Source organism: Homarus americanus, unplaced genomic scaffold, assembly GCF_018991925.1.
Source record: "Homarus americanus isolate GMGI-L3 unplaced genomic scaffold, GMGI_Hamer_2.0 scaffold40565, whole genome shotgun sequence".
In the NCBI taxonomy this organism is placed as follows: Eukaryota; Metazoa; Arthropoda; class Malacostraca; order Decapoda; family Nephropidae; genus Homarus; species Homarus americanus.
Window position 1 is genome coordinate 1,831,093 of NW_024735503.1, and position 23,317 is coordinate 1,854,409.

At 37.7% G+C, this 23,317-nt stretch overlaps 1 protein-coding gene across 2 annotated transcripts in view; it reads left to right on the plus strand.

Annotated features, from left to right (window-relative positions):
* LOC121871205 (methylenetetrahydrofolate reductase-like) overlaps positions 1-22,728 on the plus strand; it is a 27,206-nt gene extending 4,478 nt beyond the window's left edge. Inside the window, exons 1-14 of one of the 2 annotated variants that reach the window (XM_042373398.1) lie at positions 2,436-2,544; positions 3,934-4,072; positions 5,944-6,112; positions 8,089-8,192; positions 9,325-9,459; positions 10,785-10,966; positions 12,169-12,491; positions 12,882-13,037; positions 13,489-13,585; positions 13,946-14,074; positions 15,627-15,725; positions 16,832-17,005; positions 19,587-19,709; positions 21,953-22,728. In XM_042373398.1, coding sequence (XP_042229332.1) covers positions 3,967-4,072; positions 5,944-6,112; positions 8,089-8,192; positions 9,325-9,459; positions 10,785-10,966; positions 12,169-12,491; positions 12,882-13,037; positions 13,489-13,585; positions 13,946-14,074; positions 15,627-15,725; positions 16,832-17,005; positions 19,587-19,709; positions 21,953-22,195 — 2,040 coding nt within the window. In that variant the 5' untranslated portion in view covers positions 2,436-2,544; positions 3,934-3,966 and the 3' untranslated portion in view covers positions 22,196-22,728. Of the gene's footprint in view, positions 1-2,435; positions 2,545-3,933; positions 4,073-5,943; positions 6,113-8,088; positions 8,193-9,324; positions 9,460-10,784; positions 10,967-12,168; positions 12,492-12,881; positions 13,038-13,488; positions 13,586-13,945; positions 14,075-15,626; positions 15,726-16,831; positions 17,006-19,586; positions 19,710-21,952 lie in introns of those variants that run through there. The other variant, XM_042373397.1, reaches the window with a different exon arrangement.
* The last annotated feature ends 589 nt before the right edge of the window (positions 22,729-23,317 follow it).

Here is a 23,317-nt window from a genome sequence, read left to right on the forward strand (position 1 = left end):
TGCAGCTCTTCACAGTCCGCTTGGTTCTTAATTTTCCGAAATAACTTGACGTCATCGGCAAACATTTGTATGGAGGAGTGTACAACGTCAGGCATGTCATTTATGAAACAAACAAACAACAGTGGGCCTAATACACTGCCCTGTGGTACCCCACATGTTACAGGTACAGATGACGATTTCGTGCCATTTATCACCACACACTGCTTGCGGTCATGTAGAAAGTCTTCTATCCACGCTAGGACATTTCCCCGAATTCCGTACCCTTCCAGTTTGATTTTCAGCCTTTCGTGGGGTACACTGTCGAAAGCCTTGGCAAAATCTAGGTAAATATTGTCGATATTACCACCCCGTTCCAGAATATGTGTCCAAATATCCAATACCTTGAGCAATTGTGTTAAGCAAGAGCGCCCCGGCATAAAACCGTGTTGGCAATCTTTTACAAGGTTGTTTCGTATTAGATGTTCCATTGCGGCATCTCTGATAATACTCTCAAGTACTTTACATATTATGCTGGTCAGGCTCACCGGTCTATAGATGTTCGTGGAGTGACGATCGCCCTTCTTGAAGATAGGACTCACATAAGCCACTTTCCATTCACTGGGGACCATTTGTTCATCCAGGCATTTACAAAACAGGATCTTCAGGGGCTCTGCAAGCTCGTTGCACAACTCTCTTAGCACTCTAGGATGCACCATGTCAGGGCCGGGACTCTTATGGACCTTTAGCCTGGACAGTTTATTTCTAATACCCTCTTCTGTGAACACAATGTGGGTCAGTGCTGTGTCGAACCGTCTGTCCTCAAACGCAGGAAGGTTAGTTGCATCCTCTCTTGTGAACACTGAGGAAAAGAAGCTGTTCAATGCCTCAGCTTTATCCTGGTCAGAATCTGCGTAACTACCATCCACCAGCCTCAGGTCTGATACTCCTACTCGCGTTTTCAATTTCGACTTTGCATAGCGGTAAAACGCCTTTGGGTTTGACTTGACCTCGCTTGCAACCAGCCTCTGGAACTCCTTTTCAGCCCTCCTACACTCTATCTTTGCTTGGTTTCTGGCTCTTGCATACATCCTCCTGTCTTGCTCATCGTTTGACCCAACCCACGTCTTGAATTTCTGGGTTTTCTTCTTAATTTTGTCGACCGCCGCATGGTTCATGTGCAGTGATCCCCTCGTATTCCTAGAAGCACTGGGTTTGGTCTTGGGTATATATTTATCGATCAAATGGGTCATTTTACTAGTTATGATATTCAGCGTAGTGTCTGCGTTCTTGTACCTTAATAAGTCACAAAAGTCAGGCCAGTTGATACCCCTCATCTCTTTCCTCATCCCATTGTAATTTCCCTTGTAATATTTGCACCTTGGCCTGGCCTTATCTTGAACTAGGTAACAGTTAAATCTGAATGACAACACTGTATGGTGACTGGTGCCAACTGGGGCAAGGTGTTCCAGTTTGGCCACCATACCCTCCTCGTTTGTTATGATGAGGTCAAGTGCTTGGGTGTTTGCTCCCCTCTGTAATGTGTCGGGCCTCTAACATGTTGGAACAGGAAATTATCTCTCAGAGTTTCTACGAAAAGAGTAGCAGGGTTATTCAAGTCATCCGGGGTGGACTCGTTTCTCCAGTCGATGTCGCCATAGTTAAAGTCCCCCATGATAAGGAGGTGGCTAGGGTTGAGCATCGCCGCGTTGTCTATTAAGGTTCTTAAGTTCCTTTGATTTAGTGGGCCACAGTTTGGGGATCTGTAGATACACCCGACGATAAGTAAGTCCCCTCCCTTTATTTTAATTTTACACCACTTGGACTCTTCAAAAACATCCTCTTCCTGTACCCTCGCCTGGCTGGCTCTAAGGTCTTGCCTAGCCTAGATAACCACACCCCCTCCTGCAGGATTCTTGAGATAGGTTCGTAAATGAGTCATATCCAGCAATACTGGATATGTCATTAGGTTAGGTAGGCATGCTTAAGTTTGATTAGGGTAGATTAGGGTAATTTAGGTTTAATTACAATGAATTAGGTTAGGTTTAATCAGTTTATGACAAGTTAAGATTTGGTTAGGTTGTTAGGTTTCCATATTAGTGGTCAATCATAGTAACAAGATTCGTCCATATTAGCTCCGGTTTCATTTCTATTCCATTTTATAAATTTTTAGGCAAAGAAAAACCATTGTTATACACCTGCACATTTTATTAGGTAGACATACATAATCTACATACCAGCGGCTGAGGCCTGAGGTAGAAGGTAACACTGATGAACGTTGTGAGAAACATTTGAAGTGTTCGGGTGGGTGGCCAGGGTGAGGTGATGCCTTTTGCTCACTAATGCGTAAGTATGAAGGATATAAAAATTAATTCATAAAATTGTATTAATTTAGATTTACTAGAAGTCCATGAAGTAAATTTTGACGACATGAGGACATTATATTCATAGTTGTTGGTGTTGTTAAATGGTATCATTACAACTGAACACACTGACCGTCGTCTGCAGTATTTTAAATGGCAACTTTTGGGTACAGTGTATTGTACTTACAGTTTATATCACTGTATAGTAAGTATTTATAAGTATTTTCCATTTTTAAAACATTAAATGGTAGTGGTCGCTAGCTGATGATATTATAAATTATATAAAGCTTACTGTATGAATACTGTAGTCGTGGCTAGCTACAGGTGTCTCCAAAAAAATACATTATTTGGACTAATTATGTTCAGCTAGGAATAAATATCTCCTCTATTTTCCTTAGTTGACTCACGATATTAAATTATACGCTCTGGATATTTGTCCGGTTGTCGGTTAGGTAGGTCTTTTTTCAGACTTACACAGAGAGTTGATAGAATGAGACGAAACTTTGTGGAAACGTTAATTACAATAGATTAAATAGAAAAATAGAAACAAGAGTCCATTCAGGTATGTTTTAAAGGTTTTTTCTGGTAAGTTGGGTAGGTGTTAGGTAGTTTACTTTTATAGGTTGGTTAGGTCAGAGAGTTGTGATGGCATCGAGTGTGAGCTCTTTCAAGATCACACTTGACAATCACTGGAGCAGGTACAGGTACATTCAGGAGCCAGTGCATGCCCAGTACTTCAGGAGCCAGTACAAGCCTAGTACTTCAGGAGCCGGTGCATGCCCAGTACTTGCCAACAGTGTGTAACAGAGACGTGACCGATTGCCTAAGGATAACGAGCTGATCAGTGGGAAAGAGGATAAAAGTAAAAGTAAAGTAATAGGTTCTGTGCATTCTAGTTTCCATTTACCTGTTTAATGAATTGTAAATAACGTGTCCACAAAGTTTTGACTAATTCTATCAACTTCCTCTGGTGTTAGTCTAAAAAAAAAAACCTAATCGACAACCAGACAAATATTCACAGCCAAAATTATGCTCTGCTGTATTTTACATCCACAGTTGGTTAAGGCGATGGTCGCTATTTTCTAAAAGTTTTTGTAGATTCTTTATGTGTGAGTTTTCTTTAATTCATGAGATACAAATCCAGTTGTGAAGAACCAGATGACATGAAGCAGATAAAACTAATCTGTCTAACCCAACAGCCTGGGATTATTCAATTAGATTCTCATTAATAATTAGAATTCAGTATAGTATATAAAAAAGTTACAGGAAAAAAATCATAGTGTAAAACTACCGACAGTACTGTACAGTATTTCTATGAAAAAAAAACCAATGATAAGTTCTTTTTATAGACAAAATATGACCTGATCAAAGAAAATGTTTAAAACATAACCCAACCCAACCCGTTAACCTAACTTACTAATGGTATTGCTGTACAGTGTACAGTAATAAAATTTTATTTTTTTCCTGGCCAAAATTTTAACTTTTTTTAAAATTTTTATGTGACTTTATTTTGACCAATACTGTACAGTAGTTTAAGCCACACCTACTCCTGTTGAATTGAATTATGCAATCTAACAAGTCTTTTTCTTTACAGCAAGAGTGACCAAGAGGTGTATAGTTAAGCAAGATGGTGAAGGAAGGGACGGTGACTCTGGCATCACCTGGAACTCCTGAGGCTTTGCCAATCTTAAAAGAGTTTCTTAACCAAAGGACTCATGCACAAACAGGAAATGGTAAGCAGTTACGATGCTTAGTAAAATATATATATATATATAAATTTTTTTTTATGGGGATTAGCCCACCTGGGCACAGGTCACTGACCCACATCAGGGCCTGGGAGCGAAAATATAATAATAATAATAATAATAATATTATTATTATTATTGTCATCATCATCATTACAACAATTAATAAAATTAATAGCAAATTAATAAACAGTACTATACAGTATATATAAAATACATTGTGTGTTTGTGTGTTCCTCATGTATTTCCACTGTTTTGAAGATAAAGAGCAGTAATTTGGTAGAGATCTGCTATAATACTGTACAGTATTTTACTCAGGTTTTTTTAAATCATCAACCAATATCCTGAAATTGTTACTTGTACCAAGTGTAGTTACTCGTTACCATTTATTGGTACCAAGTGTACCTGTACTATTTACTGGTAGTAAATGTGCCTGTACCAGACTATTTTTAGTGATTCCAGAGTAGCACTGCCTTCTCTAGAATCTTTCAATCCCATCCACCCTCTCATTTTAAATGTTTTTAACTGGCTATTTGTCCTCTGTCGGCAGGGCCATAATGTGGATTTCTGTTGTGTTATTGCCCATATGTCTGCACAAGGTAATGAGAGGGCTGACGAGGTGGCCAAGTCTGTTGCCTTTCGTCATGCTCCTATGTGCTCCCTCCCTCAGAGATTTCTTCCCCGCAGTCAGGTCGGCCATTTGGACCTCCAGACAGTTACAGTGGGACAATTTATCTGTTCTCAACAAGTTGCAAGTTGCGAGAAATTACAAAGATCTATCCATGGGAATATCCTTGGATGCCCCGCCGCTATGAGACTGTCCTTACGAATCTACATGTTAGACACACTCACCTCGCCTACAGTTTCCTTATGGTCAGAGGACCACAGCCCCATTGTGATGACTGCCTGGGGCCACTGACTGTGAGACCCTTGCTGGTCGAGTGACTCAGTCATAGGGACTTGAGGAGTCATTTTCTGGCTGAGTGCCAGCAGGAGGATGGCTCCTTCATCTCAGAGGTGTTCAGTGAGAGAAGTTCAGTACCTGATGGTGGACTTGTTAATTTTTTATTGCAATAGAGGTACTTAACTGTGTGATTTTAAATATACATAAGATCTTATTTTATTTATATTTTTATATTTAAACTTAATAGAATTTTATTTATTTATATCATTTTTAAATTATGAGTTTAATGTTTGGTATCAAATGGTCACAGGCTGTGATGCCAGATAGTTTACCCAATCATTGAATCAAACATCCTGTTACTGGTACTAAGTGTACACTTGCCATGAAAAGTTCTTGAACACATTAAGGGTCAAACAATATGACAAAACGAATGAGAAATCTGAGCATTATTTTCTGAGGAAGTTTATTTCAAATTAATTGAATTCTTTTCACCTGTAAATACTGTACAGTACTATAAAGACGAGTTACATACAGTATATTATTACAAAATATTGAGTCACTTAGTAACCAGACATACCAACCATTCTGAGATAACATGAGTCATAGATGTGAAATCTGTCATGCCCAGCTTTTCGAGAACTTTTTAGGACGAGTATATCTTTACCTGTCTCTGGTACAGTAACCAGCTTCATGCACGATGTTAACCCAGAACCCAAACTATTCTTGACAGCACTGTTCATCCAAATTACAACTAAGTACACTAACTGTGGAGATAAAAGGGCCAGGTATGATACTCTTGCCTATACAATATATAGCTACAGTACTACTTACCGTAGATTAGTAACAATAGCAAGAAAAAATATTTTGGAAAATGAGATGCAGTACCTATAGACTCCTCATCCAAGATCACTGTATATGTTTGTTACTTACTGTACTATATTATTTCTTTTTATAGATCCCCCTCCCAGTGAAGAAGATGTCCACCTTCACATGCCAGAGTACTTCACTGGCTATCACAGTCTCAGTGAGAAGATCCACAGCCGTATTGAGTCTAATGACAAATTTTTTTCACTAGAATTCTTTCCTCCAAGGACAAAGGGTGGTGCAGTCAACCTCTTGGCCAGGTGAGGAGTGGGTTACAAACATGATGCAGTTTATCTCAAATTTTCTGTAATCACAGAAATTACAGTACAGTATAAGAGTATAGATATTTCTTGAATCATAGACAACATTTCTGTTTACTGTATATATCTTTGAGATGCTGATATGGGTAGTTGTGTAGGCTAGACATGGGGCGATTATGTGGGTAATAAATTCGTTTACAATTACATGCCACACTTTGGATTACAATTACTTTACTGTAAAAATTAAGCACTTGATTGCATTCATGATTACATGGCAAGTAATCGTGATTACAATAGTGATTACAGAAAGCTTCCTCTAATCCAGACTAATGGGAGGAAGGCCTGTCTAGTTTAGCTAAAATTCTGGGTTGGGCAGGGGGTTTGTATATTCTATATTTCAAGGTGAAAAATTCCAGAGGACGGGGTATTTTTTACTCAAGCTGCCAAAGAACACCAAACATACTGTAATATTTACTTTGACTTAACACCCTCGGGGATCTTATACATCATAGTTAATTTTTCCTCGGTCTCTCATACGTTCTTGGCAGCTTGGTGCTGGCTGTCAGTGCAGCTGTACTCAGCGAGTCACCCAGCAGGTTGTGATACTGGGTACTCATGTGTCTAGCAGCTGTGAGTGTTGTCTCGGCTGTCACACTCGGCTCCATTCAAGCTTCATACCCCCAAAATACCTCCATTTGATGGCCCATATCATATAGATTTTTTTATTTTATTTACAGTATACTTTATATTTATTAAGATAAACTATTTGATATTATTTTGGTAAAAAATGGTGTTTGCAATTTAATCAGAATTGATTTTGTAGAATCCTGTATAAACATTTCTAGGTATATACAGAGTGTCGATATTACCACCCTGTTCCAGAATTTGAGTCGAAACATCCAGTACCTTGAGTAATTGTGTTAAGCAGGAGTGCCCCGGCATAAAACCATGTTGGCAATCCTTTACAAGGTTGTTTCGTAGTAGATGTTCCATCATGGCATCTCTTATAATGCTCTCAAATACTTTACATACTGTACTATGCTGGTCAGGCTCACCGGTCTATAGTTATTCGTGGAGTGACTATTGCCCTTCTTGAAGATAGAACTCATATAGGCCATTTTCCAATCACTGGGGACCTTTTGCTCATCCAGGCATTTACAGAATATGATCTTCAGGGGCTCAGCAAGCGCGTTACACAACTCTCTTAGCACTCAGGGATGCACCATGTCAGGGTCTACATGGTATACATTATTTCTGCATTATAATATGTCTGTTGATGAAAAATAAAAGCACATAGTACATGTTAATAATAAAGTACTGTAGTTATTATTAAATAATTACGAGGTGGTTGAGTCTTGACGTGATGAGACAAGAGGGGATTGTACGACTCACAATATACGTCACCAAAGGTGGAGCGGAGGTTATGTTTTCACTGCTAATTTCATTGATTATATGTACTGTATGCTATGCATATTTATTAGACACTTCTATTGCCTCCCCAGAGGCAGCTATTTAGTTAATCTCTTGTGCCATCACAGTGACAGTCTCCACTTACACGAACTTTCCCCCATACTACAGTAATCGGATTTTCATTGCATTTTTCCTGGTTGGGGATACATGTGTCTGGTGCTAGACCTCAGTCCGGTTTGCAAGGGATCCGGATTTAAGCAAGTTTGGTTTTAGAGGGAGTTTACTGTACTTTTAAAAATATAATGTATGTTATTTTGATTTCCTACTTGCCTTGTGGTCATTATAGTGGTCACTCTGGGGGAATGTGATGGCTTGTGAAGACTCCGGTTAATTTGTAATTATTGGCAGTAGCATCTTCTTGCTTGAGTCACTTGATTGTACATAGATATTTATGTTTTGGGTATTATTCTTCTATACACTACTTCCCCATGGGTTGTCACTGTTTTTCTCATACTAAATAGGTTTTAAAAATTAATCTTAAACTTAAACCTCTTTTCTCCTGTCAGATTTGACCGCATGCGTGAGGGTGACCCACTTTTCTGTGATGTCACGTGGCACCCGGCTGGTAACCCAGGTGGAGAAACAGAAACCTCATCCTTAACAATAGCAGGTAAGTCACTCATTCTGGAAAGGTCATCAATGATATTTTCTTCTAAAATTACTCTTTTGGAAATATTTGTTTTGTGAATGATAATGATGAAAATGTGGTAACACAGCGACTGAAGTAGTCCCCCCCCCCAAAAAAAAATAAATATACATATATATATATATATATATACTGTATATATATATAAAGGAATGTACAGTACAGTATACCTCCCAAGTTTGCGGATTTTTAATTCGCAGTTCTCGGTTATTCGCGGATGACATCCTGGATGTACCCACGAATGTCTGTGGGTAGTTTTAAAGTTGCTGGCATTTTTGCGACTGGGACAGGGAGCCATTTATTCTAGGGACATTAATTTCCTTTACCTGTATTGTAAATGTGTGTGTGTGTGTGTGTGTGTGTGTACACACACACACACACACACACACACACACACATACAATACTACAGGTAAAAGAAATAATTGTTCTGAGGGCAAACACATAAAGGAATATACAGTAAATTTCTTTGTACACAAGTAAAATGTATCCCCCGTCCGGAAATGTTATTCGCGGATTTGGCGATTTGCGGCCATTTTGAGAACCTAACCCCTGCAAATTTGGGGGGCCCCCTGTACTTTAAAACTCATCTCAGACATAAGGTTATTGATGTAAATACCAAACTCGTAAGATGTGAGCAAATTGGTGAATGTTGTGAAATAAAGAGAGTGTGAATACTTTTAAGATAAGTGAGTGTGTTGGACACCCAATAGAAGAACTACTGTACAGGTATCTCTTTTTTATCCAAATGTTTGCTGTCTGATTAGTTTCCAGGGAAACTAACTCTTTCAGATAATGAGGAATACCTACATATGACTGAGGTTAATGGTTGGTGATCAGGTGGTGCTCAATGTAAATGTTACAAGAATAAGAAGTAGATAAATAAGATGAATAGGACATGTTATGAGGGACTGACCCGTACAAGATGCTCTAACTTACTTGTCATACTGTAAGGGTTTTTTTTTTTTTACAATATTGGTATTTAAATTTTGTCATAATAATTTGCAAGTACAGGATTATGATTGAGACACATTTTAACAGCAATATATTACAACATTTTGGTCAGGTGAAAATTATGAAGGAACTGTCATTACCAGGTGCTGCTCTGAACTACTCTGGGCTGGAGACAATGCTGCATATGACCTGCTGCAACATGACCAAGACAGAGATCTCCATACATCTACAGAGAGCCAAGGATATTGGTATCCGTAACATTCTGGCACTGAGAGGAGGTCAGTCTGTAGTCTTACTTTACTGTACACATAAATTTTTTATTTTTTTTGTTTTTTTTGCTTCGCTTGTGAGTTCTAAACCCTGAAATGAGCTAGAATGCATAAATTATGTACCGGATGTAGCTACAGTAACTCTTGCCCAAGCTGAGAATGTTAGTATTCTGTATAAGGCTGCCTCGAAACTTTTACGAAGACTGTGGATATTAATATCGAGAAGGAAACGGAAGAATACATATTGTCCATTTCTAATTCACAAGTAATTTGATGTTGTCATGCTTAAAATTTATGCAATTTAGGATCATGGGACGTGATCAAGTGATCTGAAAATTAAAAATGTGTCCCCAACATATTGTCGATAGAACAGAGGCTTAAATGGGGTGGGACATTCGGTAAGCCAACACTTCTCGTTGTGACAGTAAGCAACTCAGGGAATCTGTCATTGAAATTTGCTGCCATTTTCTGTCTGCATCTGTGGGAAGTAGAGAGTGAACTGAGCTGAGAACAGTTCAAAGGTAGGAATGTGTAACTTCTATTGCAAAATGTGTCATCAGGGCAAGCCTGACCTGACCTAACACAAGGAGAGTAACTGCGTTAATCCCTGGACCATAACTTATGGTCCCGACTTAATGAGGCTGCACCTGTCAGCCATGTCCTTCAGTCCTTGACACCCGGACTAAAAAAAGTGAAAAAAAAAATCATACGCGACCACTGATTCCAGCGACCTTATGAGGTTTATGGGAACCTAGTGATCCTATTAGCTCTATGCGACCCCTTATGATGCATCTCACAACCCTTGGGGAGACTTCTGCAGTACTGTATTGTCCGAGGTGGATGGAAAACTGTCCGAGGCCAGACACTTGGAGATGTGTAGTGGAAAAATTGAGTTAACATTGCTTCTGTGTACAGGAATGAAGCACGAACTAAAGATGATACAAATTTATTAAAAGTACTGTACTGTACTGTAATATATAGGGTGAATAGAAAATGAAGACTAAAAACGAAACAAGAAAATTAATTTGATGGATATGGATGTGCTGAATAAAGACCTGATGAGGGTTTATTGAGGTGGCAATATATCGATGTTTTACAAGGATGAAAGGATGGATTGAAAACTATCTTAAAAGTCAGGAGGGGGGGGGTGGACACCCGGAAGGACAGCAAAGTTCATTAAATGAATGATTGAAGTGCTGGACCTCAGGTGAACACAGGTGAGTCAAAGAAGAAACTATATTTTCTCTTTATTCATTCCACCTTTTGACATTGTAGGAAGAGGCTTGCAAGAATAAAAATAAAACAAAAAAACAACAGAATATCATATTCCACAGATGCTCCAAGTGGTTCAGAAGATTGGGTTCCACCTAAGGATGGGTTCAACTATGCTACAGACTTGGTGAAATACATCAGAAAGGAGTTTGGGAACTATTTTGTCATCTGTGTTGCCGGCTACCCCATGGGTCATCCTGAGGCCACATCATATGAGGATGATCTAAAGTACCTCAAGGAAAAGGTCAGTTGGTTATATTTTTTTCTCTTAATTATTGTAAGTTGTCTCATTGTTTCCCTTTCTTTATATACTCCCTCTAGCTCAGAGCAGTAATTCACTGATCTTCTTCCAGCCACTTCTGCCTATTGAAATGAGCTTACTTCAGCACCCTCACCAGCCCTGTATATCCCTAATGTTGATTTTCTCCAGCCTTACTAAGGATATCACCTGTGTATGGTACAGTATATAAGACACTTAAAGTCATTAAAATCCTGTAATCTGCTATTTACTCCACTGCACCTCTTGTGTACCCACCATCCACATTCTTTGCACATTTATAATTTGCTGCCTTACAACAGCACATGACCATTTTCCACCACCACTCATCAGTACATACAGTCCTTATTTAAAAAGGGTTGGTGTATAAAAATCTAAAGTTACACAAAAATAGATTCTGTCTCATGATTCAGTTTATATATGAAAACTCCAAAGCAATAATTTTTTGGCCATATTTGTAATTTTTTCAAAGTACATAATGAAAAAAGGCTAAAGTAATGCTGATTTTTATTATCAATATGCTTATTTCACTAACTTCATTAGTCTCTAACACTCGCCATGTTATTAAGTCTACAAATAAGCTCAGCGTGGTATTATTCTCTTACAATCACCATATAACTTACTCCTCAAACTCACTGGGACAAGTCTCTACCAGTACATTCATTCAACCAGTTGCCTCATTGTCCAGTTTATGTTCATTTACTCTCATGTAATGTGTGGCAAATTAATTAAAGTAAAATTATTTTATATTCTCAAATTTCATTTGCTATTACTGTATATCAAATTAATTGTAGAGTTATAAGATAAAATGTTGAATTTGGAAATCAACAAAAGTTTGGAGGTGTGGATATTGCTGTCAACACACGAGACAGGCTGTTGTTGAAAAAATAGATTAATTAAATATTTTACTTTTATCAGTATGTGCATCTGTAGTTATTCTTTGTCCACAGTAATGACAATAATTTTAATGTGTTTATTGCTGTTACCCGATAGACTTTCTTATCACCAAGAGGTAGATGCTTGAGCTATTTATGTGTATTGCCACAGTATCAGCTTTTCTTTATACAGTACAGTACAGGGATACAGTGCAGTACAGTACAGTACTGTATTTGCAGGTGGGTGCTGGTGCCAGTTTCATTTATTGTTATCAGTTTTCTTAATGTTTGCAGGTAGATGCTGGTGCTGACTTCATCATCACACAGCTGTTTTTCAAGGCTGAGACTTTCATAACATTTGTTAATGACTGTCGAGCATTAGGCATATTTTGCCCCATAATTCCTGGCATCATGCCCATTCAGAGCTATGACTCTTTGCGGCACATCGTCAAACTCTCCAAACTAGACGTACCACAAGACGTTATGGACATTGTGGCTCCTTTAAAGGACAATGATGAAGCCATCAGAAATTATGGAATTCATCAGATATGTACACTGATCAGAAAGCTGTTTGAGGCAGATATGGCTCCTGGGGTACACTTTTACACTTTAAACAGGTGAGAACAAATATGTGTTGCAAATAAGAAAATAACAATAATTGCTTAATTCAGTTTCAAGAGCCCCTTCTCAAATACAGTACTTCATTAGACTTCACCATTATGTGTAACTCAGTGTTTGGTCTTTGCTAATAAATCACCATAGATGTACTGTACAGTAGGGGTGTTGCAGGCCTGGTTGATGGCAGTTCTTATGTGAATGCTATGTGTAGGTGATGATGACATAGGACATACCAACCAATCAGTGACGCCTGTAACGCTGGCTGGTATACCGCTGAATACTAGGAGGTATATTTGTGGTTGTTGAATTTATGCAAAGTATGGGAATGGATGTAAATGTTTTTCATTATCTTGTTTGCCAGTAAAACCATGGTGTGTTATTTTCTTCAGAGAGGTATCAACTACAGCCGTTTTGAAGCAGCTGGGGCTATGGGCTGCTGCACCCAGACGACCACTACCATGGAAAATGGCTGCTAATCACAAGAGGAGTGGAGAGGATGTGCGACCCATTTTCTGGGCTTCTCGACCCAAGGCATATGTGTACAGGTTGGATTTAATGTTGTTTTCTTCAGTGCTTTAATTAAAAGGTTCACTTAAGGTATGTTCATCATACAGTGGTGCATTTGAATCATGGATGAAGTGTCAGATAGTAGATAAAGATTGGGAGTCCATGATTTTTTGGTTGGTTGTTTCCTGTTATTAGAATTTTTGGTAAATGAGTTCCTCCTGTACAGTAATGCTAAAGTTTATTCTTTGTTAGTGGAAGTGTCTTTTACAGTCAGTTTATACAGTACGGTATAGTACAGTATATTTTTTCCTTATGTCACTGAATGTGGATTAATATTCATTTGTTTCCAGAATACAGTAACTGTTTATTGTGATAAAAATTGTGTAAACTCAACTCATTGTTTTTTAACTGAGATGAGTTGAAAGCTACTTCTTATACAGATGTTGATAAATGTGTTAGATTGAGTTTCTCTCAATATTTCCTTAACAGAACTCAACACTGGGATGAGTTCCCTAATGGAAGATGGGGTAGCTCTGAGTCACCTGCATTTGGAGAATTGAAAGATTACTACCTCTTTTACCTCAAGGTAGAGTATGTTCATTTACTTGTTTCCTTATGGAAAGTAAAAAATAAATGTATATATTACTAGGCTCTTTTAGCCAAGACTGTATTGGCCCTAATGACCATTCCAATTTCTTTGACAATATCTTCCACTTGCCCATCTCTGCCTTCCTCTCTTTCTGCATGATGGTTGTCTTACTTACATCTAGTTCTTTTCTAGACATTTACCTTCAAATGATGAAATTAACTACAGTACAGTGTTGGTTACATAAACAGAACTCTCTTGGATAGCTAACTTGCATTAAGTGGTGAGATGCAATGTGCAAATTGTAGTCATTATATTTTAAACTGTTGACATTGTATGAAATTTTTTTTTCTTTTGCAGAGCAAAAGCTCCAAGGAACAATTATTAGCAATGTGGGGAGAATCTCTTGAGAGTGAACAAGATGTATGGGATGTGTTCCATGCCTATCTTACTGGCTCCTTCAACAAGACTGGTCAGAAAGTTACCAAGGTTGGTTCTCCTTGTTGTTATTACAAAGCATTGCTCTGAGTATTCATTGATGGTGACTGAATATTTATCAGATACAGCATCATATGATGTGCAGTGTTTCCCTTATTCAAAACTGATAACTCCTATTGTCAGGAGATGTGACACTAATTATGATCACATCATTTATCGATGACCCAGATGTTCCCATAGGGATACAGGTGATCCTATAGGGATATATATATTCCTATAGGGATACAAATGTTCCTATAGGGATAAAGATGTTCCTATAGGGATACAGATGTTCTTATAGGGATACAGGTGTTCCTTGAATACGGAACAGTAATGTAAATGGTCCTAGTAGTGATCCAGATGACCTTATTGTGGTCCAAATGATCTTGCGGTGATTCAAATGATCGTAATGAAACAAATGAAGTGATCCAAGCTCTCTTAAAGTAATTACAACTATCTGATAGTCTTCCAGAAGGTTGGGAGGTTTGTCAAAAAAGTAGTTTTATTGAGTAATGGTCATAACCAGACCAGACACCAGTGCCTTATTCAAAACTGATGGTGTTTGTCAGGAGATCATCTATCACATGATTATATCTGGAGAACATATAGGGATATATATATTCCTATAGGGATACTTCCATGTTCCTATTGATGTTCTTATAGGGATACAGGTGTTCCTTGAATACGGAACAGTAATGTAAATGGTCCTAGTAGTGATCCAGATGACCTTATTGTGGTCCAAATGATCTTGCGGTGATTCAAATGATCGTAATGAAACAAATGAAGTGATCCAAGCTCTCTTAAAGTATTTACAACTATCTGATAGTCTTCCAGAAGGTTGGGAGGTTTGTCAAAAAAGTAGTTTTATCGAGTAATGGTCATAACCAGACCAGACACCAGCTTAAAGACTTCTTCTATTCTGGTGTTTTCTATCATCTATCACATGTTATATCTGGAGAACATATGCTTCTTCATTTGACAAATTCTCTTGAAAGTTTGCAGTTTCATCAAAGATCCTTCAGCTACCACTGTTTTTGGTCAGGGGAGGGGTAGGGAGGGAAGAGGTTTTTTGGCCTCAGAACAAAAAACTCTCATTAGTTTGTTAGGATATCACGTAAGTGAGGCCCCCATCTACCAGATTATATGGAGAGAGAAGTCGGTTATATGGAGGTTTCATGTATTTAGCAGCTTATTAATTGTTATGATCAATAAAGTATGAAAAGAAGAATAAAAATATACAGTATATGGAATTTATTATAGTTCTGTGTTTATATATTTATAAGTGTGTTATAGTATTTTCTTGTCTGTCCATTCTTTTGACAGAGTTGGAGAATGTTGAGGAAATTGCAGATCAAATTTACTCCTCAAGATTCTGGCTTTTGTGGTTTATTCTTTTATATTTACTGTACATTCATGTAGTATAAATCTATTGGTTGTCTGTTCCTGGCAGCAGAGGCCTTTTTCCATCAGTATAAAGAAATACATTATTTCTCTTATCTATTGAATCCCATTTAACGAAACCAAATTTAATCTATTTTGCAACTAACTCACAACATCACATTAGGTGCCGTGGAATGATGATGAACTCAGTGCCGAGACTGCGCTGGTCAGAGACAAACTGGCAGATTTCAACAAACGTGGAGTCCTTTCCATTAACTCACAGGTTTGTTTTTTATTGTAAACACCAATTGTGTGGAAGTTGTATACCTTTAACCTGTCAGTGTTATTAACCTTCACCTTTAACCTGTCAGTGTTATTAACCTTCACCTTTAACCTGTCAGTGTTATTAACCTTCACCTTTAACCTGTCAGTGTTATTAACCTTCACCTTTAACCTGTCAGTGTTATTAACCTTCACCTTTAACCTGTCAGTGTTATTAACCTTCACCTTTAACCTGTCAGTGTTACTAACCTTCACCTTTAACCTGTCAGTGTTACTAATCCTCACAACTTGTAAACTATTTTATTTTATTAGTGATATTCCTTGCAGTTATTTTTGTTGTTGATGTTGTAGATGTTGTGATGGTGACACTGATACAACTCTAGATTACACGATCATTTTGATTCATTCGAGAACCCTAAATGATTACTATATTTTAGGACGTGTAATAAGCAGGAACCTAAAAATCAGCCTGGTCATTACGAAGAACGTAAATGTTCTTCGTAACAATCAGACTTTATGTTTAGGTTCTTGTTATTACACCTCCTAAAATATAGTAATCATTTAGGGTTCTCCCCCTCTAAAAAAAAATTACCCATATTTAACTTTAAAAGTCTCTGTACTTGAGAAAAAATCAAGTTTAAGTATCTCCTTCTATTATGTTAAAACTTTCTTTATACCATCATCAATACAATGCAATGTTTAAACTTTCTTAATGCCATTAGCTACTAAGAAGCTGTACAAACATTAACTGCTGCAAGAAGCTGTACAAACATTAACTGCTGCAAGGAGCTGTACTAAAAGAACAACATAACCCTTATTTATATCATGATGTCTGTGGTTAACTAGTGTTCACTATGTACTGTTTGGGTCATCATTGAACTTTTCAAGAAAACATGTGTGGCCTATAGCGAGGTCTACCTCTACAGCATATGTCGAAAAGAATGAAAAAAAAGGTACTTGAATTATCAATGTGGTTCCTGTTACATGGTTTAGAATGATTGGTCAGTGATTTGCAAAAGTGAACACGTTTCACAACCTAGTCTAAAATTCTGTTTACATAATGAGAAACATAGATTATCTTTATTCACAGAAATTTTTTTTTCACAGCCTAATGTTAATGGAGCCAGCAGTGAAGATCCAGTGGTAGGGTGGGGTATGCCAGGCGGCTATGTGTACCAGAAGGCCTACTTGGAGTTCTTTACTTGTCGTGAGAATGTTAGCGCCCTCATGAATGTTCTGCCACTCTTCCCAAGAATCAACTATCATATTATAAACTCTGATGTAAGTCTTTGGATCTTCCACACACATTAAGAAGGAAGAGAGTCCCGTATTCATCTTTCAAGTTATTTTATTTTCCAATCTTTAAAGTGCAAATTATGTTTTTATACACATAGTAGATATAAAATGTGTGTGCAGTTTTGTTTTTATTGGAAGTGTATACTGTTAAATTATATGTAAAATTAATTTATATTTTTACTGGATATTGTGTGTTATCTAGAATATGTGTTTAAACCAGGTGACTCTTTGGAGTCAGGATCACCATAACACGCCCATAATATGACCCAGATGTTCTGTTAACTCTAATGAGTGTGGCTCTTGAAAAACTGGCTTAAAAACATGTTATACTCTTGTAAAATTAAAGTTATGCATCAATAGATCAATCAAAGTACCATCCTCATATGAGGAGCTCTGAACCATAATCTGATAAGTGCCAATATAGAAAATGGAGGAAAATGCTCAGGTAGGAATGTGTGACATACAATAGTCTTTTCAGAAGACTCATCCACATGTATATGTTACCAGTTGGCTCACTGACTTACCCAGGGGACAGAGGAAAGGTTGGGGGAATACTATGCAATCAGTGCTACATGGCTCTTAGCAGGTTAAGGTCCGGAGCTCCTTATAGCTGAGTGTTGGTGACCACAATAACTGGAAAATGGCATATGTGAGTCCTATATTAAAGTGGGGTGATTGTCACTATGCAAACAATTTAAAGGCAGTGAGTGACCAGCATAGTGTGTAAAGTACTAGAGAGCAATAAACACGATGATTTGATGGAACATCTAGAAAACAACCTCATAAAGGAATGCCAACATTGTTTTATGCCTGGACTCTCCTGCTTGACTCAGTTATTGAAGGTGGTATAAGTGTGGACACACCCTGCAGCATGGTGACAATATTGACAGTAGTACAGTACAGCTAGACCCCGACTTACGACTGCTTCGACTTACGACCGTCGGGACTTACGACCGCCGCAGTTGTGACCATTTTTTTTTTTTTCAAATAACACACGCATTTTCTATACCGAAACGTTTCCAGTTAATGTAGTCTCCATGTATAATTAGAAAATTATGGGGGCCCCATGTGCATTCAGCTGACTACATTAAAGGTAAGTGCTCAGTCACACTATCCATTCCTCATTATTTATTACTTTCACTGTTCTGTATCCATTCCTCATTATTTATTACTTTTACTGTACTGTATTTTATTGTAGATTTTTTATTAAAAAAAAAATTAATTTTATTTTTTTATGTCGGACTTACGACCATTTGGACTTACGACCATTCGGACTTACGACCTGGATTTGGGTCCCTAACCCCGTCGTAAGTCGGGGTCTAGCTGTATATGTCTGAGGTGATAGTGAAGTTGAGACCAAGGCTTTGGTGTTATCCACAACTTATTCCTCCTTTACAAATACCTGTAATTATAATATGTACTTCCATTTTCACATCTAAGCTAACACTCTGCCCTTGATCGGCTGGCTACCTGCTTGGGCGGTTGGTCATTTCTCTCTTGCACACTCGGCAAGTGCTGGGCTTGTATGGGCTCTTGAATGTACCAGAACATGTGCCAGTGTTGGTCAAGTCTGGTCTTAAATGAGCTGATGCTTGGTGCTGTTATAATGCTGACAGGTTATTATAACTCTTTGTAACTCTTACTGTCACAACTTTCTCTGGCAGGTTATTTCAGTGCAACATTCAAAAACTCATACTGTTACAACATTATATGGCGGGTTATTACAACAGTTCACAACAAACAAGTTCACTTTGTCAATTTTCCACATGTGTGGCATCTTTAGTGTAAGAAGACCATAAAATTTATTTTTAATTATACATTTATTATAGAAGCATTACATACAGGTATTTTTAATATGTTCTTTAATGTGATGAAAGCTCACTAGATGGCAGCACTAGTGTGTTGTTTGCTAGCACAGGCCAATAACATTTATGCAATCACACATGACTCACGACACTCCAAGTTCTCTTGCTCCATCGCAGACCTTGAGTCTGACCAACTGCAACCCAGGAAGCAGTTGTTCAGACTCAAGGTGAGTTATAATTTATTAGTCTAGTAGCCAGGATATGTGGCTCTCACCCGCGAGGCCTGGGTTCTATTCCCAGCATGGAAAGAGTTTTGGGGGTGTTGGTAACGCATGTAACATTCACCAATATTTCGAGGTTCAAGCCTTGGCCCAGACATACGTGAGAAAGGTGTTATCCAATGGACCCCTTCCATACGTCACGGCTTTCCCGTGCTCAATTTCCTCTTGTACTAACGCTGGAAAGACCAACCACCCAAATGGCTAATAAGCTGATAAGTGGCGAAAAAAAAAAGTGTTTTGAAAGGATGAAATTAGTGTGGAAGTGGGAAAAGTGTTGTCTCAAAGGAATTTTTTGGTGTATATTATTGTCCTGTTGAAATACTGTACTGTACATTGAATGATACAACAGTATTGTACTACAACTCTTGGTCCCACTCTTGCATTATATCGAGGGTTTACTGTATTTTTATGTGCAACTATTTCATCTTCATAGTTTATATTATATAATTATATTAATTAAGGTCTATATTCTTCCAATAGGGATCTGCCGATTACAGTAACTGCCACAAGCACCGGCCAATTGCTGTGACTTGGGGCGCATTCCCGGGTACTGAGATTATACAGCCAACCATAGTGGACCCGCTCAGCTTTAAAGCATGGAAGGTAATCACTTACTGCATGTTTCCTTCTTAACAAACCAGTCTTGATGTGTGTATCATGTTCTTCATCTGGTTAGGTTAACCTGTGGCCATATTTCTTGAAAAGATTTGCTATTATTATCTCTATCAATATGACACTTCCATTGTACTGTACAGTAAATTGGGCCATGAAGAACTCCCTTTTGATACCATGATTTCTGCTAAAATTCTCTATACAGTATTATTTTATCATCTGTTGTGAAAAAGTAAAAATTTTTATTAAGGAGAATTATATTACATTGTGTGCTTCACCATTATGACTCCAGAACTTACCTCACATAACCCTCTGGTGGACAGTTCACCATGTCTCCTACCTTGTACAAGACGTGTTGGAAGACTGAAAAGCTACTGTTTCTCGTGCACTCTTGAAGCCAGACGTTATCTACTGGGTATATAGTTAACAACATACTTCATATTCATTTTGTTTGCACCTACATACTGTAAATGCTTTTGCACTTCATCTTCAATCATCTTTGACACCCACACACAATGTTCCCATATATGAAAGCCCCTTTATTTATTCTTCTTGTTCAAGAGTAATTCATATATGAGATCATTGAACAGATGTTTTTGTCTATTAAGATTTTTTGTTTTACATTTTAGTTTCATGTTTTTCCCAAGTTAGTGAAGTAGACCTTTGCTTAGTGTTGTGTATGTCACTTGGTGTCTGAGGGGCTGCTGTCACTCATAATACATGTGGCTGTGTCCTGACGGAAAAAGAATTATGTTTCCTATGAACAAGTCATCATTGAGCTGAGCTGAGTTGGTTGTGATGTAGAAACTCATACTCAAGGTAATTTCACCTATACAATAGACCCTTGCTATTTGCGGGGGTTAGGTTCCAAGGAATGGTTCAAATTAGCAAAACTGCGAATAGCAACTTATACTACCTTAATGCACTACTGTATACCTATACTGTGTATGAGAAATTAAGTCGTCAATACTATTCTCCTTCGTGATGAAGTGTACTGTACAGTAGGATGAAATCTGGTTAATGAAGCATAGTGGGGAGGTGGATGGTGGAGCGGCAGCAGCAGCTGGCTCAGTAGGTGAGGGAGACAATCAGCTGGGTAAGCGGCTGGTTCTTTCTTGAAAAACATCGTGATTGGTAGCTGTTTCCTCTTGGCTTTGAGATTTCTAAACATTTCACTCCACTACCATCACTAGCACTGACACTAGGCAGTCTTTTAGGGGCCCTTTCACACAGAAACACTAAAGTTTTGAGTACAACACAAGAGATGTTGCATCGTAGACAATGGTTGAGTGCAAACAAAGGAAGACAGGGAGAGAAGACGCTGCAGGCGCATAGGGGTGACTTGTGGTGCTGCGAGAGCGGCTTGTTAGCTAGCCACCATCTGTTTACCCCGAATAGTCAAAATCGCGAATAGCAAATCCGTGAATAGTAATGGTTTACTGTGCAGTACTTGAGTCATTCAGTTCAGACTTTACTATGAAAAATGTTATTACAAGGTCAGTCCCTCATTTGTGACTTTTCATATTAATCTCCCACTAGAACGGTCACATCTGAATGCTCCTCCAATTTACATCCTATAGCAATAATCACCAAACCTGCATGTCATATCATCTTTCTTACATTTACCTCTCTTACTCCTCCATCCGTGAAAATGATAAATAACCGCAGTGACGTAATAAAGGCTCCATAGATTCCTAATTTCACTGGGAGCAGTTTCTCTACCCAATAAATTCTTCATACATGCTTCTCTTTCCTTATAAAAATTCACGACATTTTCAGTACTTCTTGCATCACTATTCTATTTATTCTTTTGGTGCTTTTTCCAAGGTCATAAGGACCATGGACATTCCTCCTCTAACTCCAGAAAAGAGTATCTGTGCACATTGGGTCCAATGATTTCCTAAATGATCAATACACCCATGCTGCAATGTAACCACCAACATGAACCACGTTAAACATTGTTCGCAACATTAATCTATTTTCTTCTGAATTTGCAAATTATAACAATACTTACTATGGATAAAATATGAGAGTCACTAGAAAGAGATATATGGCATTTTGAATAGCCATCGTCTGTGGTGTCAGATTGTTTTGTGAGAAATGTGCAGATATTTTTTTGATCTTGTGTACATGTAGGTACTGTACTGTACAGTTTAATATTATTTATATTATATTAAAGAAAGATTATCTTATACTGTTATATATATATGTCTGTATATATATTTATTTTATAGGATGAAGCATTTGGCCTTTGGGAAGAACAGTGGGGTAAACTCTACCCTGAAAATAGTAGATCACAAGAAATTATTAAGCACATTACCAATAACTACTACCTCGTGAATTTAGTGGACAATGACTACCCAAAGGAATCCTGCCTCTGGGATGTGTTGGAGGCCATGTTCACCTGGAGGAAACTCCAGGAGGAGAGATCACAAGAGCAGAAAGAAACGGATGATTCATGTGTTGTTTCTCAGTGAACCACCTTAAAGTAAATATTTTTTTTTAAACTTACTGTTTTACATTGACTTTGATTACCTAAAAAAAAATAATATAATAATAATAATTTATAGATTGTTATGAGTGTCCTGAAAGCTAGCCGAGTGTAGTTACTAAAGACTAAGCCAGTCTATGATTTGGGAAATACAGTACTGTACTGTACTGTACTGTAGTGTAGGGTACTGCAGTGTATTGTAGTGTACTGTAGTGTACTGTCGTAAAACATAGGATCCTATTTAGAATATTATAATGTTACTGTATATGTTTTTAGGTGAGATTTAGAAAATGCTTTAATTAGATTTTTTTGAAAAAGTAGAATAGAAAATAGCGTGATGAATGTAAAGTATTTTGGACTGTATCACATTGTGTTAACAATAGTTTTAGTTTTGAGGACTTGAGGGTCTCTACCACTTTGACAAAATTGTTATTATAGGTTTTATATTTAAATGTTATTTATTAAAAGCTGAAGCTGTTAACTCAATCAGAGCCTTTATTTTAATAAAAGGTGAACTAATTTGATATGTGCATAACCTACAAGTGTAAATATGATTATTGAGGGCCATGGGAAAATCATAGGTGTCCAGTAATTACTGGGTACCATTGCAAAATTAATTGCAAATTTCCAAAAGTCAATAGGACAAACAATTGGCCAAATATGAAGATTTTAATCACATATCCTTAATATATATATTCAGGAGGGCCTATATAGAGATTTTGAACAAAATCAATGTTGTTAAAGTTATGGTCAAAATGGTAAAGCTAATGCCTTAATAATATTTGGGCCGAGAAATCCTTTTCTCTCAGAATCGAAAATTAATGTTTACTGTATTGTGGTACAGTACTGTATATCAAGAATAACACATAAACAACAAAGAGAGCCAAAGAAAAATCATAGTCGTGGATGAGTGGAACAAGTTACCAAACATCATCATTAACTCGAAAATGCTGGATAGCTTCAACCATAGGTTGGATGGATATATGAGCGATAGGGGTTGGGTGTAAACGGGACTGCCCAGTATGGGCCAATAGGCCCGCTGCAGTTTCCTCCATTCTTATGTTCTTAGGCAATTAGTACTATACTGTAAAAGTAATTAAAATTTTTA